We start from the raw sequence: 17,067 nt of genomic DNA on the forward strand, positions 1-17,067 counted from the left end.
AATAGGATACTTCTGGCTGGGGATGTCCTGCACCTTTCAGACCCAGCACCACCTCAGACAATCTTGTTCCCCACTTCCTCCTGTCAGTGATGAGCAAAGTGAGAAGTTGGGTTCATTCCTTTGCTGGAGTACCAACCATCCTGGAACACTTTGTGGACCTAGCCCATGTTCCCATTTTCTTGTGCCTGTGATGCACAGCAAACTGTGCAGCAGCTCTGGGAAGCAAAGACCAGGGAGAGGGAGTGGTGCTGTGGCATATCCCCTCTGCTTTCTGTGTTGCTGATGCTCTTAGGGATGCTCCACTGGAAGGATCAGCAGGAGAGATGTGGAAGTGATGTGGCTGCCAGCCAGACCCTCTTCTCTACCACATGCAAGAGCAGTGGGGCAGCCTCAACATCCTGCTCAGTGTCAGGACTTCACAGAGTCTCTGGGCCCTGATAGAGTGTGGCTGCTGAGTGTGAAAACCTGATGTAGATGCCTCTGGCCAACTGCACTTTGCATCTTCTCCAAAGGAAATGGTCCACTGGAGCCACTGGATAGCAACATCCTGAGCTCATGGGTTTTGCTGGCTTCCCAGCCTACATCCCTCTTGCACGGGTTACTTGTTGATGCTACTGCACATCCCAGAGCCAGAGCCAGACTGCTAGCCCAGCTGTTCCACCCTGGCCTCTCTGCTTACCCCTAGGAGTGGACCCATGCTTTGTGCCCACCAAAGAGCAAGTGAGAGAATATCCCTGGTAGAGTTGTGCACACAGGGGCATCCAAAGGCACTGCCTCACCTGGGAAGGTCTTAGGGAGTCAGAAGGGGTGCAAGCACAGCCATGCCGATGCCGATCCCTGGCACACAGCTGGGGGAGAACCGGGGGGGCCCTGCAGGCCCTCTCTCCTGAAATCAGGGTGTTATATTTACTTTCCCCTTTTGGCAGCTAGAAGGGGAAGCCCATCCCAGCCCCTCATTGTTGTCTCAGCGAGTTAATCAGATGCCATAATCCTGTTGTGGAAATATCGGGCCTCCCTGGAAACAATGGGGAGCGAGAATATTGTGGTTAAATTTCAACCAGCTGCCTCCCTGCTCTGTTTGATCCCCGCCCGCAGGCCCGGGCCCCTGGCGAGCAGGCGGCGCGGAGGGGCCCGGCGTCCCGGGGGTGCCACCTCGCACCCACACCACAGCGGGTGACCCCCGCGGGACGCCGCGGGGAAGGGGGGGTGCGGCGTGCGGGACGGCGGCGGGGCTATCCCGGGGGGCAGGTGGCGGCGGGCACCCCCAGCGGGGTGGGCTGCAGGGCTCGGCAGGGGGGAGGAGGCTGCGGGCGGCCCGGGGCAGGTTCCACGGGGAGGAGGAGAGGGAGGGAGGGAGCTGGGAGGCTGGGACACGGGCAGGGTGCGGTCCTGGCGGTTCCCGGTCCCGGATCTCTTCAATTTCCCCTCTCACTTCTGCCCGGGCAGCGGAGGCAGCGGTGGCTCGTGCTCCGGCTCCAGCCACTCCGCCCTGACCGCCGGGGCACAAACCGCGGGGGGCTCCGGCAGCCCCGAGCCCCGCGCCCCGTGCCCCGCAAGCGGCCGCTCTCCTGCCAAAACAAACGGCCCTTCGCTATTTATTGCCGCCGCCGGGCCACGGCAGCTCAGAGCGGGCCGACACCGGCCCGCCGCAGCAGGCAGCCGAAGCGCACCCGCGCCGGGCAGTCACCGCGCCGCGCCGTCACCGGCACCGGCACCGGCACCGGCACCGGCACCGGCACAGGCACAGGCACAGGCACAGGCACAGGCACAGGCACAAGCACCGGCACCGGCACCGGCACCGGCACCGGCACCGGCATCGGCATCGGCATCGGCATCGGCATCGGCACCTGCCCGCCGGCTGCGCGCCGCATGGGGAGCCCCGGGGCGGGCGGCGGGAGCGGCGGCCGATCCTAGCGGGGCCCCCGGAGCCGCCGGTCCCCCGGGCTGCCCCGGGGCCGCCGGGCGCGCCATGAAGCCGGCGCGGCTTCTGCTGCTGCTGAGCGGGTGCGCGCTGCTGCTGGCGCCGGCCGTGCGTGGCTGCGGGCCGGGCAGGGTGGTGGGCAGCCGCCGCCGGCCGCCCCGCAAGCTCATCCCGCTCGCCTACAAGCAGTTCAGCCCCAACGTCCCCGAGAAGACGCTGGGGGCCAGCGGCCGCTACGAGGGCAAGATCGCGCGTAACTCGGAGCGCTTCAAGGAGCTCACGCCCAACTACAACCCCGACATCATCTTCAAGGACGAGGAGAACACCGGAGCCGATCGGCTGATGACCCAGGTAAGGCCCCGCCGCTTCCCGCTTGTCCCCCCGCGACGGGCACCTGCGGGCACCGGATCTGCTCGGCAGCGCCCTGAGTACCCGCTCTCCTGGTGCGGGCAGCAGCGGGGGACATGCAACTGCAGCTGCTCCGTCCCGGGCATCCCAACGCCCGACCCGGGCCGCCGGCCGTGCAGCGCGGACGTCTCCCTTCGGCCGGGCGCTGCGAAGCTCTGCCCCTTCGGCTGGGCTGAGCGTGTCGGACCCGGGGCGGGCGAGAGTCTGTCCCGCTGCGCCTTGGCACGGCAGCACGCTGCGCCCCGAGTCGAAAGCACCCGCCCCGCAAGCCGGCAGCACCCTGTTCTTTGAGCTGGCAGCAGTCTTCCCTGCTGCACCCCAGCCCATGTTCCATGTCCCCTGAGCTGGCAGCAGGCAGTCCTTGTGCACCCTGATCCCTGCCACCACTGCCCTCGATCCGGCAGCATCCTGCCGAATCACAGTGCTGAGGCGTACTCTTCCTCCATCGGGCAGCACCCTGCCCTGTGCACCCATCCTGCACCAGCTCCCTCGCCCCTCCCGGGAGACGGAGCAAGCAGCCTGCCTGTTGGAGCCGAGAGGCAGAGCAGAGCCCGGTGTGCTGCCGGGGAAGGGAGAGTGGACAGAGCAGCTCGCTGGGCTCCAGGAGCGCCCGTGCTGCCCTTGTCCCCACTTTGTTGCCCAAACCCGATGCTGTTCCTTAGTGCCCCCCTCCCGCGTGTCTGAGGGTGGGATGGTGAAGGGTGCCCGACAGGGGCTGTCTTCAGCTTGCTGCTCTCGGGGTTAGGACAACCTGTTGTTGAGAATTCGCTTCTGCAGCAAGCTTGCAAGTGCCCTGGGAAGCCGCAGCGGGTGGGGGGTGGGAGCACTGTATGGGACAGAAGACGGCAGCAGAGGCGGGATGATGCTGGACGAAGGTTACTTTGTGTTTTAATATTGCCAGGAGAATGCCTGAGGGTTTCAGGAATGCAGATAAGGAGCTGCACGGCCTTGCTAAGGAACCTGGCCACCAGCCTCAACGCTTGGTTACAGCCTGAGCGAGCTCCCGGCCGAGGAAGGGGGGAGCTGTGGCTGCCCGCTGTACCCCCCGGTCTGGGGCTGGCAGGTGTCTGAGCGTGGACGGCCATGGTGGCAGGCGATGAGTATGGCTCTGTCCATAGTCTCTGGACGAGGTCTTGGTAACAACGGAAGGAGAAGTGACTTGGGTGCTGGCTTGACAGCCCTGCAACGCCAGCTGCTCCAGGGGCAGGTCTCTGAGGGCAAGGGCTGCAATCTGGGGTGGTTCTCAGTCTGGGGTCTGCAGCAGAGGGACCGAGACACCCTGTGAGGCAGCACCGAGCTCAGAGAGTTACACATGTCATGGTTGCTGGTCACTGGAGCTCTGGGGCTGAACCCTGAATCCCCCAGGTCACAGCTCTAGGGGTACTCGAGGGAGCAGTGGGCTCTTCTAGTCCATGCATCAGGGAAGCAGGTGACATTGTATTGCTTGAGCTGGGCACAAGACCGGGTTCCTGGATGCATTTGGTCTCGAAAGTGCTCCCATTGCCTGTCCTAACCCAGACAGTGCTCTCAGCACCCCTGGAAGAGGGAGGGCTCTGTGCCTCACCTGCCAGCCCTACACTTCCCACTGTCCTGCTGCTTGGTTGACAGGGTACCTGGAAGCTCCCTGGTCTTCTTAGGGTGCCCAAATGAGGGCTCTTACCCCTGAAGGGTCCCTGGACACCCCACATCCATGCACAGATGGGTACTGTGGTACCTTGGGCAGGTCCGCAGCTCCCCATTGCTGTGGAGGTAGAATGACTTGTGGTAGCTTGCTGCCATCCCACAGCTCTCTGGGATTGCCCTATGGCCTCTGTTTGTGGGAGATGTCCCCAGACATGGGACCTCTGGCTCTGGCACCATGCCCTGTGTTGCTATGGGTTGGGAAAGGCCATTGACCCAACTCCTTGTCCCTTCCCCCAGTGTGCTGGCTTTTACTGCTGTTGACTCACTTCAAACCTGTTTTCTTTCCCCAAGTCCAAGGGTCTGGGTGTCCCAGGCAGGCGGAAGATGCCGCCTGCTTGGGGGGGGTGGGTAGAACTGCTCTCTGCCCGCCTTTCCTTTATCGTTTCATCTTCCTCAAGAATTCCAGTGTGTTTGCTCTCACTGGTCCCACTCGGAGGTGCTGAGATAAGGCTGGAGGCAGAGCTTGCCTCACCTTTCCCCAGCAGCCTGGCCCAGGAATGTCCTGGGCCCCCTGCCCCCATGGAGACCTAACCCCAAGCCTCTCCCTAACCCCCTTGTAGCCACTGTTGGACCAATTTGCATGAAGACCATCCTTGCAGTGCTGAGGACTTGCTCACAGAGAGCTTGGGATAGCGCTATTGGCTTCCCCTTAGAGAATCTGCATCCGGGAGGAGAGATGCTACTGGTACCTTTCTTCTGCTGGCCAGGGTCTAGACATGGGGGTAGCTTTGGCCAAGAAGATTTCATCCACAACCCTTCTGCTGAAACTGTGGTCACACCTGAATGCCCTGCATAACTCTTCTGAGATGTTCCTGGGGTCCCTGGTAGCTGTGCCCCATGTTGGAGCTATGCCCTTCTTTCCAAACCTGCTGCCTTCTCTAAAGGGCTTAGCTTGCTCCACAAGACATGGTCCTGTCCCCAGGCTGGGATAAGAAGGGAGATGCAAATGTTGGTCAGTGGGGAGGATGTTTGCTCAGCCCAGCCCATCATTCCCAGGGTCTTCTCCAGGGTGGTCATGGGACAGCACAGAGCCAACCAGCTTAGCATGGTGACATGGGACCCTGTCCTGTATGTGACCTTGGGTTGCCCAAGTTACCTGTGCCCCCCCCCAGACTGTCACCACCTGCCTTCCTCACAGATCCTGCGATAGTCCAGATGTGTGGGTTTCAGCCTCCTGGCAGGCAGGACTGCAACAGTGGGGCTTGTGTGTCATGTCCAGGGTTCAGTGCCATGTTTGAGCTTGGATATCACATTCAAGTCCATGGATTGTCAGTGGTCCATGGTGGCATTTCCATGTCTTCACCAAGACCTTGTGTTCAGCCTTGGGCAGGAAGGGGACCATGCAGGCAGACATGGCCACTGTTGTCCCCAAGGACGCTGTAACCCCTATGGGCTGTTTGTGGGGAGGAGGTGGGCTCCTGCAGACAACCCATTCTCTCAGGTTTCTTGGGTTTTGCCTACCTGTCTGAGCAGGCAGCAGGCAGTGTCCAACCCTACCTCCTCCTTGCCCATATATGCCTGTTCCCTGCTGCCCATGCCTGCTCCTTGCCCATTGCCCATCCCTGGCTACTCCTGACTGTTACTTTCTTCTTCGTGCCTCATGTGCCTGCTCCCTGGCCATCCCCACCTGCTTACCCTTGCCTATCGCTACCTGCTCCCTGCTTATAGTTGCCTGTTTCCTGCCCATTCGTGCCCTCTGCTCCACTGCCTGCATGTTCCTGCTCCCCACCCGTTAGTACCTGCCTTCTTCCCGACCCTCCCTGCCTGATCCTTGTCCACTGGTACCTGCTACCTGTCTGTTGCTCCCCGCTCCCTGCCTGCTCCCTGCCCGTCGGTACCAGCTCCCTGCTGGTCCCCGATTGTCCTTGCCCGTGATCTGACACCTGCTGGTCACCAAAGGCACAAGCAGGGCCGTCCATATCGGCAGCCCGGGGGCAGGGTGCTGCGTACCCAACCGGGGGGGCAGACAGGCAGCTGGACGCTGCCCCGGGCAGGGCGGGGGGAGATGGGACTCTTGGGCCGGGGCTGCCTTAGGAGAAGCACATGTAGGGGTCAAGGTACCCCATGTGGGTCCCGATAGCAAAGGGGTGGCTTGGCTACAAGGACTGGGAGCAGGCAGTGCTCTCACTTGGGGGACAGAGGTTGGAGCATCTTGATATTTTTGTGCGGGCAGGGTGCCCCCGAAGGAGAGAAGAGCAGGGGGGGTGCTCAGAGGGAGGTGCTGGAGTGGGAGTGGTGAGAGGACACCTGGAGTGATGACTGAGGGATGCAGGGGAGGATTGAGGACTGCCGCGAGGCGGGAACCCCCTTACTGCCCTTGTCTGTGGGGTCCCCATGGGGCCAGGGATCTTGGGAGATGCTTGTGCTCTGTGCCAAGTGGCACCATGGTGGTGTTGGATGGGAACAAAAGTCGCTCCCCTCCCTCGTCCCCTCACCTGGCAACTTGTTGCCCGACACCTTCCTGGCTTATCTCCCCACACCCAGGGAGCTGTGGGATGAGGGCAGAGGTGCTCCCCCACCCCATGCAGGGCAAAGGCCTGCCTGGCACTGCCCTTCCTGGGGCTGGGACCCTGCCAAGTGTAAGCAGGTTTCCCCAAGAGTGGAAGTGCCCACTTCCCTGGGATGGGAGCGGGTGCTGGGAGACAGGGTGAGGGTCTACATTCTTGGGGAGCAGCTCCCTACAGAAGCAATGCTGGGGCATTTCTGAGCCCAGGGATGTAACTAGCATTGGATTTTAAAGCCCTGTCTCATATTCACCATGACTGTGTCTCACGACCCATGACAGCCCCTGGTGGGGACTTCAGTGCTGAACTGAACGTCATATGAAAACGTCCCCCCCACGTGGTTTCTGATTTTTAGACTGCTGCCCAGTTGTTTCATTTCATGCTTCCCAGGTCTGTCTTCATATCTGGCCTTGAATGCTCTGCACTTAGTCCTGATTTTATCGCATGCCTCAGTACCCTCCAGCATTTCCTTTCTAGGCTGCACTCCTATAGTCCATTCACCAGGTTTTATGTAGAAGCTCCCATATTGCCTTTTCTTCACACTTTCTAGCTCTCCTCTACCCCTTCTGCAGTAGGGGAAAGGACTGGAAGTGCAAGCTGTACTTCTGCAAGCCAAAACTGCAAAGGCTTGGTCCCTCCCTAAGATTCAGCTGTGGCTGGGGGAAGCGAGAAGCACAGAACAAGGCTGGAGGGCTGTAGTGCAGGTGTCCAAGCTGTCATCCCTCTGTTTGCTGGGGAGCACTGTGTTGGGGTGGGATGAATCAGGTCAGTTGCTTTGTTTGTGTTCCCTCTGTGGCCACCAGGTCTAGGGCTTTTGGGGTCTGCTGCTGTTCCTTGGCCCTGGGTTTTCAGTCCTTGTGGCAGGGAGAAGCAGAGGGGCTTCACACCACATCACTTCAGCTCCAGCTCAGCAGAGCTGTTGGGTGGCTTTGTCATTTCCCACATGATCAGAGGCTGGACAAAGCTATGAGTCTGCCTAGCACTGTGTCCTGGTGCCTCAGGAATTGAGGAGTGATACCAAGTAGAGCTGGGCAGGTTGTTTCATTTGTGCCCATAAGCAGTGCTGGAGACCCTGGGAGAATCTTCTAGCCAGGAAGATGGTCTCAGCTCCTGCATGCTCCTCCCCTCAGCTGGAAGCCCCTGCAGCAGTCATAGACCAGTGGAGGTGTCCTGGGAGCAGAAAGTGTATTTCACCCTGACCAAGGCTCTTCAATGAGCTGTGAAGCCAGGGAGAAATGGAGTTGGAGATGATATTCTGTTGGCATGTCCTTGGGACATGCTGTGTCACACAAGGGGGCATCGGGCACTGCAGGGAGTCTGGAGGGCAGAGGGTGGACAAGGTGCCTCATGTTCTGAGAGCCCCACCTACACCTTCAAAAAACTTTTACTGACTCTGCTTCTCTGCCCTGCAGCGCTGCAAGGACCGCTTGAACTCGTTGGCCATCTCGGTCATGAATCAGTGGCCAGGAGTGAAGCTGCGGGTGACAGAGGGCTGGGATGAGGATGGGCACCACTCAGAGGAGTCTCTGCATTATGAGGGTCGAGCTGTGGACATCACAACCTCGGACCGTGACCGCAACAAGTACGGGATGTTGGCTCGCCTGGCCGTGGAGGCTGGTTTCGATTGGGTCTACTACGAGTCCAAGGCCCACATCCACTGCTCCGTCAAGTCAGGTAAGGCTTGGGGGGGCAGTGAGCAGGGCTGGGGGGCACACCCTCTGTTGTGACATGCCCAGTTAGCTGGGCTGGCTGGGTCGGATGCTACACCGGGAAGTGCTCCCTCTCGAGCCTGATTTCCCTGTCTGGGGCAAACTTGTGCAGGGAGTGAGTCACACACCTGTGGCCAGTAATGCCATGGGGCAAATTCCCCATCTAGCTCCCATGGACCTGCATCCTGACCCACGTTCTCACCTTCTTTTCGCACCCTGTGTCCCCTTCTCCCCAAGCCTGTCCCCTCAGTATGCCCATCACATCCATCTCCTATGCTCTTGCAGTCCCTCAGTGCCCAGCTTCCTACACTTAAACCCATTCAGCCCTCTCCTCCTGCGCCCCCGGCAGCTCTTGAGCTCTTGCAGCAGCATCTGGCCAGCACTGACTGGCCAGGGATGGGGACGGAGATACCCAGGCAGACATGGGCCAGGGTGCCCGGCATTCAGCTCTCTGCTGTGCAGCTTCTGTGGAGGGGACCAGAGCTGGGCGTGCTGGGGGCAGAGGCGGCTGGACTGGAGTGAGTCGTGCTCTCCTCGCTGCCGGTGTTTGTTTTCCCCCGTACGGTGCAGAGAGGGGGTTTGAGGCTGCTGTCTGGCCCTGCAGGTGGCCGGGAGGGGATTGCGTAGGGTGCAAGGTTCCACTCCCCATCCCAGCCCGGGGAGAAGCTGCCTCTGCCCGGGATGCTGCAGCGGCCGCGCTGGCTGCGGGCAGCAGAGGGCAGCAGCGGCCCACGCACTGCACCGGAGAGGGCGGAGCCCTGCCTGTCGGGACAGGCTGGGCCGGGCTTTGCCTGTGCGTAGGGTTGCGTAGGCCCAACGGGAGCCTCGACGGCTTCGGGGCCGGGGACACGCACGCAGAGGGGAGAGCGGTGCGGCCGCACGGAGCGTTGCACAGACACGGGTACAGCGGCTGTGGCTGCACGCGTGTGCCCACGGCCATGCCCGCACACACGTGCCCTGCATCACGCCGCGCGGGTGCCAGGGTTGCTGTGCCAGTGCTGCCCCGTGTCTCTTGTCCCCGGGCTTGGCTCCCACAGCACTCTGCCTGTCCTACTCCCCTAGCCCGCAGCCAGCGGCCTGACACCCCCAGACGCCAGCCTGCCCCCCCGCGCTGACCCGCTCCCCCGTGCCGATGCCAGGACGGGCCCAACACCAGCCGGCAATGGAGGTGGGGCGATCGCACCACAGAGGGGAAGCGATGCGCCCCCGAAGAAGAGGGATAAAGCGTGGGCGAAGGACCAGAGCTCCTGTGCCCCAGAGCACCCTGTGAGGCTGGCCGGAGGAGTGGGGCCGGGCTCTGAAGCAAGGATCATGACCCCAGAGCCTTGGGGCTGTCCAGAGGAGTGGGGCTGTGCCCCTGGAGAAGGATGGAGGATCTTCAGTACTGGACCAGCTGAAGAGGATGCTATGACCCAGGAAGCAGACCAGAGCACTAAGGCCCTGGAGGGCTTCTTCTCTGCAGTGGCTTCTTGGGGCTCTGGATCCCCCTTATTTTTCCCGAAGACCATGGGGAACCCAAGAGTGTGTGGCAAAGGCTGTGGGATGTGTATCCTGACCCACCCAGAGCTGTGTACTGAGGGCAGCCAGGCTGCCCCTGCCTCTTAGTAAATGGCTTTTATTTATGTACAGATGGCCTTGTGGCCTGTTGTATGTATTGTGTCTCCTCGGGTCCCCTCCTGCACCTGCACACCCCTCCATGCCCAGTGCCTGTGCCTGCCGCTTCTTCCAGGTGCCCCTCTCACCCTCCTGCCAGCCCCCCCCCCATGGCTGTGTTGCCTGCCTGGGGATGCAGGGTGGAGGACTTGGGACCTGGCCTCTGGAGCAGGCACAGAGTGGGCACTGCATCTCATCTGAGCAATAAAAGGTTTCTGTCCCAGAGATCGATGCCTCTCTTCATGGGCCTGGGGGCTGGGATTTGGCTCTGCCCAAAGCTGGGGAGGGATGGGAGCATTGCCACCTGCGTGTGGACACTCAGGGATTAGATGAGGGAGCTGGAAGAGTGCTTGGATGGGGGCTGGGAGCTTGAGGCTGGGACTGTGAAAGCCAGGAGCAGGGTTCCAGATGAGGTGCCTCTGGCAGATGGTGGGAGGGCATCATATAGGCACTAAGATTGGAGTTACTGGGGCTTGGGGGACCAGGGCTGCTGTGGGAGCTGACCACTGTACTGTGGGAATCCAGGGTTCCCCTGCTAAGTGCCAGGATGGGCCCTGGGTGACACTCGGTAGCTTTCTTCATCTTTTCATCTGGGAGGAGTAGGACTACCATGCCACCATCCCAGGGAACAAGAACCAGAGCACTTGGGTGCTTTATGCAGTGACAACAGCTAGGGAAATCCTGCCCAGGAGGCTGGTAGCTTTTTCCTGCTGATGCCCACAGGCTGTGACATCTCCCTGCAGCTCAGACAGGGGGTCGGCTGGCATCAGTGGTGCAGAGACAAACAGGCAGGGTAAGGGAGCAGGGCTTCAGCATAGTGTGGGGTGCTGCTCTGATGGGGGAGGGTGCTGCACCCTGCACCATTCCTTGTAGCATCCTTCCAAGTGGTACCCAGGCCCAAGTTGTATCCAGGCAGGAGATGGAGATGCTGTGGGCATGCAAAGGGTCACTGGGCTCTCTGCTCTTCAAAATGCCACCAGCTCAGGGCTCTGACTCCCCTCTTTCAAGCTTTAGATTCTCCCCAGTGCTGCCTTGAGCATTTGAGGATGGCTGCACCCCACTTCCCCTACCAGGAGTTTCAGGTTTAAGGACCTGGCTCTGCAGAGTAGCACCAGTGCCCTGGCACCATGGAGGGGAGCAGGTGCTGTCGTGCATGTCTTAAGCAACCAAGTGCCACCTCCAGTGGCATGGTGGGTGGGGGACCAGATACCTAGAGAAGCTGTGTGGTGGCTGAGGGTGTGTAGGGAATGCATGCATGTTGGTGATGCCAAGGCAGCGTGCATGCGCAAAGCTGGGCCACATGGGAGGGTCTCAGTGCATTATGGAAGGGTGATGCTGGGGGTCTGGCAGATGGGTAACCTTCCTGTCCTCTCTCTCCCCATGCAGAGCATTCAGCCGCTGCGAAGACAGGGGGCTGCTTCCCAGGGTGGGCGCTGGCAACGCTGGAGAATGGTGCCCAGACACCTCTGTGGGCACTGCGCCCAGGTCAGCGGGTACTGGCGATGGACGGGGCAGGCAGGCCCACCTACAGTGACTTCTTGGCATTCCTGGACAAGGAGCCCCGTGCCCTCACCTCCTTCTATGTCATTGAGACGCGGGAGCCACCCCGGCGCCTGACCCTGACACCCACCCACCTGCTCTTCGTGGCTGAGAACTCCTCGGCACCCGCCGCCCGCTTCCGCCCCACTTTTGCCAGCCACGTGCGGCCTGGACATTTTGTGCTGGTGGTGTCGGGGGGAGGCAGCTTGCAGCCCGCCGAGGTGGTGGGGGTGCTGGACCGGAGGGATGTGGGAGCCTATGCCCCACTGACACGCCATGGGACGCTGGTGGTGGACGGTGTGGTGGCCTCATGCTTTGCCCTGGTGCAGGAGCAACATCTGGCACAGCTGGCCTTCTGGCCACTCCGGCTCTACCACAGCCTGGTAGGGTGGCCAGGGGTACAGGGAGATGGGGTGCACTGGTACTCGGGGATGCTCTACCACCTGGGCAGGCTGCTCCTGCCTCCTGACAGCTTTCACCCACTGGGGGTACCCCAGGCAGAGAGCTGAGGATGTGTCCGAGCTGCAGCCGGTGCTACTGGTGGAGGTGGTGGCTGCAGGGCAGCTCACCGGGGGCCAGCACCCCTTCCCAAAGCTGGGTGCCCATGGGGAGCTGCCTTCAACACTGTCTGCTTGAGGCACAGTCACCTCTTTGATGGGGGGCACCAGAGCTCCCTGGTGTGCTTCCTCCATGCTCACCACCTGTTCCTCTGGGGGCAGAGGGTAGGCATGAAGGGTCCCCTCAGACATGGGAGTGCCCCTGGCTGGATCCACATGCTGCTATTTGTGTGTGTGTGTGTTTGATGTGCGTCTGCAGAATTAGCTAATGACAGGTCTGATAGATGAGGAGGAATGGGAAGAGCCTCTGGCTGGAGGCTGCTCCAGGAGGGCTCCCAGCCTGCCTGCACCCAGCAGTGAGGAGTCACTGGGAGTGGGGCCCCAGGGCCATTTGCTGGGAAGCCTGGGCAGGAGGGGGGGTGATGCTATTTCCACCCCTGGGACAGGGTGGTGAAGGGTGACCCAGGTACTAGGGCTTTGCCTTACTCTCAGCCCAGACAGGAGGTGCAGGGAGGCACCCAAAAACAGCCCCTGTATTTCAGGGGTGCCAAGCACTGGCCAGATTTGAGGGGCTGACATGGCTCTTGCATGAGACCCCTGATTGGGTGACATGAGTGGTGCTGGAGCAAAACACTGGAGAGTGGGATCCTGAGCTCTGCTCTAAACTACCACCCATCCAGGCATGTTCGTGGGGACTCTGTGACAGCTTTAGCTGGCAAGAGGGGGCTGCCGAAACAGGTGTGAAGGCAGGAGGATGTGAGTGCCACCCAGGCATGGGCATGCAATGGTGTGAGCAGGAGTAGGGAATGCTAAGGCAGCAGCCCCAGCCTGCTGCAGCTGGAGGACAGAAAGTGGCTGAGGAGAAAGAGCTCCCCCCCTTGCCTTCTGACCTTCTAACCCAGAGCTGGCTCAGCCCCAAGCCATGCCTTTCCCATCCCAAAACTAAAAAAACTCCCCAAGCTCCAGACCCTTCCTGGCTTCACCTCCCTGATGTCCCAGCACCCCAAACCCTCAGGGTAACTCGTTGCTGCTCAACTGCTCCTGGGACCTGGAGCACTCCATAAGAGCTGCAGCCATGGTCCCCCCCGAAAATCTTTGCTAGAGCCTCAGCCTCCCCTGGCTCCAATCTAGCAGAAGGGGTGTGGGGGCTGTGACCTGCATCCCCACTGTAGCATCACGCGTCGTTATTTATTTGTCTGCTCTTTTTATGTACCATAGAGGGGAGGCAGTGTGGGCGCATGCAGAGTGAGATGGGAGTGGGCAGGGGAGTGAGCTTTTTGGTTGGGGGGGTGATTTTTTTTTTTTTTAAACAAAAAGCAGAAATTATTTAAATATTATTTTAAAGCACAGTGTTTATGGTGATTGTTGTCCAGTGTGAAGTGAGAGAGTGTGAGCGTGGCACAGGTGCAGGTGCATTTTTGTCTCTTCACTGGATATACCTTTCCTGGTTGGGACACGGCCCAATAAATCCATCATGTCCCAGGTGGGTGCTCCAAGCTCTGGTGCAGGAAGGACAGGCAGGGTCTGGAGATGCTTATTGTCCATCATAAACAGGGCAGGCAGGGCTACAGGATGTCTTGTGCTTCTCTAGGAGCAAGATTTGGCCACCCCAGTGTCTGTCAGCTCTCTCTCTCCTCTCCTTCATATCCAGGGGGGGTGGGCAGCTGGAGGCTGTGGAAGTGACCCAGCTTACTTGGAACCAAGCTGTCACTGATGCCACATGGAGACAAGGGCAAGCAGGGCAGGATGTAAGAGAGACAGCCACTGCTGGGGACACCTCTCCATCCCAGTGTCTGGCTCTGCTGGGACACACTTCTCCGCTATTTCTGTCACCACATCATCCACTAACCCAGTGATAGCAAAGAACATGGACCCTGACAGTGTGTTTCCAGTGTCACTAGAGCTGGTCACTGCTTGATCTGTCCCCTTATCAGCCCCGTCTTGCCTCCACCCCATCCCCATGTCAGCAGAAGGGAAGACCTACCACCCAGCCTCTCCATTCCTCTCCCCTCACAGCACCTTCTGCCCCATCCCAAAACTGCCCTGACCTGGTGTCCCCAGGGGGGCTGGAAGCAGGGTCCCTTTAGGGCTTTCCCTGGAACCCACTGCATGGCTAGAGCAGAGCAATTCAGCAGCAGGCTATCAGCCAGGACCCTCCACACCGTGGCTAATTTAAGGGCTCTGTGAGGCAGCTGAGCTAATTTAATTAGGTTCTTATTACAGAGAAGGACAAATTGGTCCCAAGGGGGGCCATGGGGTCAGGCTTTTCAGAGGCACTTTATGGAGTGAAATTTCAATCAAGCTGCCATCACAGGCATGGCAGGGAGAGACAGAGACAGGAGATGCTGTTTGAGTTTTTAGGAGACCAGTGAGTATGGGGGAACATCTCTTGGCCCAGTAGGAAGATGTGTCAGAGTACTGTGGGGCTGCTTTGGGGTGGAGGCAGGAAAAGCAGGAGAGTGCTGGCTTTGGGTTGGCCCAAGGGCAATGAAGAGGAAAGGGGGACATCCCTAAATAAGATTTTAGGGTCTTTCTAAAGCCTCATTAAATCCCCCCTAGCCCCATAAAGACTCATGAGGAGGATAGGGTGGACAAAATATTGTCTAGCTGGCAGATAGGACTTATGGGGGACTCCTTCTTCCCTGGGTATCCCCTACTCTCTTGTCAAAAAGCCACAGGAAACCAGGGGGCACTATTCGTGGGCACCTGAAGAAGGGGAGTCTCCTAGGGTGCCAAGTCCTGGGCAGGAGTTCCCACCAGGCCCCTGGCTGGATGGTGATGGATGGGGATGCTGGTGGGTGGCCGGCAGAAGGGCCAGTCTGGAAGGTATCACAATGGGTGTCTCTCCATCAATTTGTCCTCATTACCATGTGAATGGTGGGCGGGAGGGAGAGGAAGGGCATGTGGCAGCAGAAGAAACCCCCCACATGCTCCCACATCTGGGGCAGCGTGTGCCCCCCTGCCTCGTCCTCCCCCGATATCTCCAGCTCTGTCTGAGCTTGTTAAACGAGCACAAACACTCCCCCGGCCCCAAATTCAGGGGAGGAGAGGTACCACCCCCTATTCAGAGCCTTGAAAAGGGTACAGGGTTCGGCGCTGTTAACAAGGGGGGGACACTGTCCTCGTCCCCGCCTCTCCCGTCTGTCCCTCGCAATGTGGCCTTCTGCCGTGACAGCACCAGCCAGCCCCGCTCCCGGCCCCAGGCTGGCACGCTGGGTGCTGGTCCCAGCAAGGGAGGTGTGGGGGACGTCGGGGTTGTGAGAGTGGGAGCGGAGCACCCCGAACGCATCTCCTCTTTGTGGGGACCTGCACCTCTGAGCGGAGTGGGCAGGAGGTGCCCGTAGAGGGAGCCCGAGCCAGCCTCTCGATCTGGCTTGCATTAGCTTAATTTAACGTAATGGCTTTTCGGAGTGCTGCTGCTCCGGGGGCAGGGGCAGGACCCTGCTTTCTGCAGCGCTGCCTGGGCCCACGGAAACCCCAAAAGTGTGCATGGTGTGGACTGGTGACCCCATCCTGCACCTCAAATCTCTCCACCACTTCCCTCTCTGCCCGAAGCCCTTCTCCTCCTGCTCTTTTTTAACCGTCGCACCCATTTAGGGAGAGCTTTGGGATCCTCCTCCCCTGGCCCCTTCATTGCAAGGGCTGACTACCCCTCCCCAGAGACCCTCTGCCTGCGCTTGGCATCTCCCCGGGCAGGGATTGAGGTGCTTTGGCAGGCAGCAGCCTGGGGGGTCACACCAAAGCCCACTGTACTTGTACAGACACAGATGGACAGATGCACACACCCACTCCCTGCACATACCTTTATTCCCTGGACAGATTCATGCCCACCACCTCACCGGTCAGGCTTGGACACTCCCCAGCTCTCAGCATCACCATGAGATCCCCCAAATTACTCTCTTTTCAGCCCGGTCACTTTATATCTCAAGCACAGGTGCCCCTGTGTGATCCCTGTCCCCTCTGGGGACAGGCTGGGGATACACGCATGTGGCCCATGGTGACAGCATGGGCACTGTGAGGACTCCAGGACAGGGGCACCCCGGGGAAGTGCCCACCTGTGCAGCCATGCGGACCTCAGGTGAGCACTGCCAACTCTTCCGCTAGAGAGGCACCATCAAACTCCCTCTCCCACAGCACAGGGTTTGGAGCTAACACACCAAGGCCTACTTTTCCCTTCCCATATCCCCTCCCTGGTCAGCACTCAGTGGGTCCCCACTGAAGGGCAGGCAGAGCTGGGGGTGATGCTGATGGTCCCCCACACTCCATTAAGGGAGAGGCAGGCAGGGGCAGCCAAGGGCCATGAAGTGGGGTCTGGCTGCAGGCATCAGCCATCATTTTGTACACTGTCCCAGTACAACATGGGGATCTCAGAGCTACAGGACCTTCCAGGAGGACACAGCTGCAGGGAAACTCCACAGCCATTCTGCCCTGACCTTCCAAGAACAGCTCTGAGGTGCCCAGGCCATCAGGACAGGGGGTGCGTGAGTATGTGCCCACACGCAGGGGATGAGTAAGAATCTAATCAGGGTCCTTTGCCTTAATAAATCATTTGCCTTAATCCAACGCCCTCCCTCCTGCTCTAATAACTCCCAGCGCTGGGCCCCACAGCCACAACAATGCAGCTAATGGAACGATTTATTTTCATAATGGTGCTGGTGGGGAGAAGGGGTGGCCGGGGTGGGGACAGCACACTTCAGGGCAGGAGTTTCTAATTAGTGAATGAAATTTGATGTAAGACTGGAGGAAGATGGATTTGACGCCTGACAAGGGGCCTTTCAGCTCATCAAAGCACCCGAATAGGGAGGTAAATTAAATTGTTTCTAATTCTTCACCAGCCTCTAGGGAGTCACCCTTACACCAGCAAAAAGTGGGTCCGTTCTTGAAAGGAAGAGGTGCTTGAAGGACTAAGGTTGTGTAGAAGGTATTGGGACATGTGAAGGGATGGGGATGACAAGATGAAATGGGCTGGTGTGGGATAGGACAGCAGAGTGGGACAGGCTGCCACTGACATTGCTGAAAGAATGATAAAGGAAAAGGTGTTGATGGAAGGAAGAGTTACAAATGGTTAATTAATAAACAACTACAGGGACCAA

General features: G+C 59.6%; 1 protein-coding gene across 2 annotated transcripts; it reads left to right on the plus strand.

Annotated features, from left to right (window-relative positions):
- The first annotated feature begins 1,284 nt into the window (after positions 1-1,284).
- IHH (Indian hedgehog signaling molecule) lies at positions 1,285-17,067 on the plus strand. 2 transcript variants are annotated; one of them, XM_071747662.1, is made up of 4 exons: positions 1,285-2,272; positions 7,929-8,190; positions 8,575-8,743; positions 9,365-10,105. In XM_071747662.1, the coding sequence occupies exons 1-4, from the start codon at positions 1,970-1,972 to the stop codon at positions 9,828-9,830; spliced, it is 1,200 nt and encodes a 399-aa protein (XP_071603763.1). In that variant the 5' UTR covers positions 1,285-1,969; the 3' UTR covers positions 9,831-10,105. The 2 variants fall into 2 exon arrangements, with proteins under 2 accessions (XP_071603763.1, XP_071603762.1); XM_071747661.1 differs by lacking the exons at positions 8,575-8,743; positions 9,365-10,105 and adding an exon at positions 11,265-17,067 and having other exon boundaries at positions 1,294-2,272.

This window comes from Heliangelus exortis, chromosome 6 (genome assembly GCF_036169615.1).
Source record: "Heliangelus exortis chromosome 6, bHelExo1.hap1, whole genome shotgun sequence".
Taxonomy (NCBI): Eukaryota; Metazoa; Chordata; class Aves; order Apodiformes; family Trochilidae; genus Heliangelus; species Heliangelus exortis.

Bases quoted from the DNA above. Each gene is read 5' to 3' on its own strand.
- IHH (XM_071747661.1), top strand. From the start codon at position 1,970: ATGAAGCCGGCGCGGCTTCTGCTGCTGCTGAGCGGGTGCGCGCTGCTG. The intron at 2,273-7,928 runs GTAAGGCCCCGC...TCTGCCCTGCAG, and splicing joins CCGATCGGCTGATGACCCAG to CGCTGCAAGGACCGCTTGAA. The intron at 8,191-11,264 runs GTAAGGCTTGGG...CTCCCCATGCAG, and splicing joins CCACTGCTCCGTCAAGTCAG to AGCATTCAGCCGCTGCGAAG.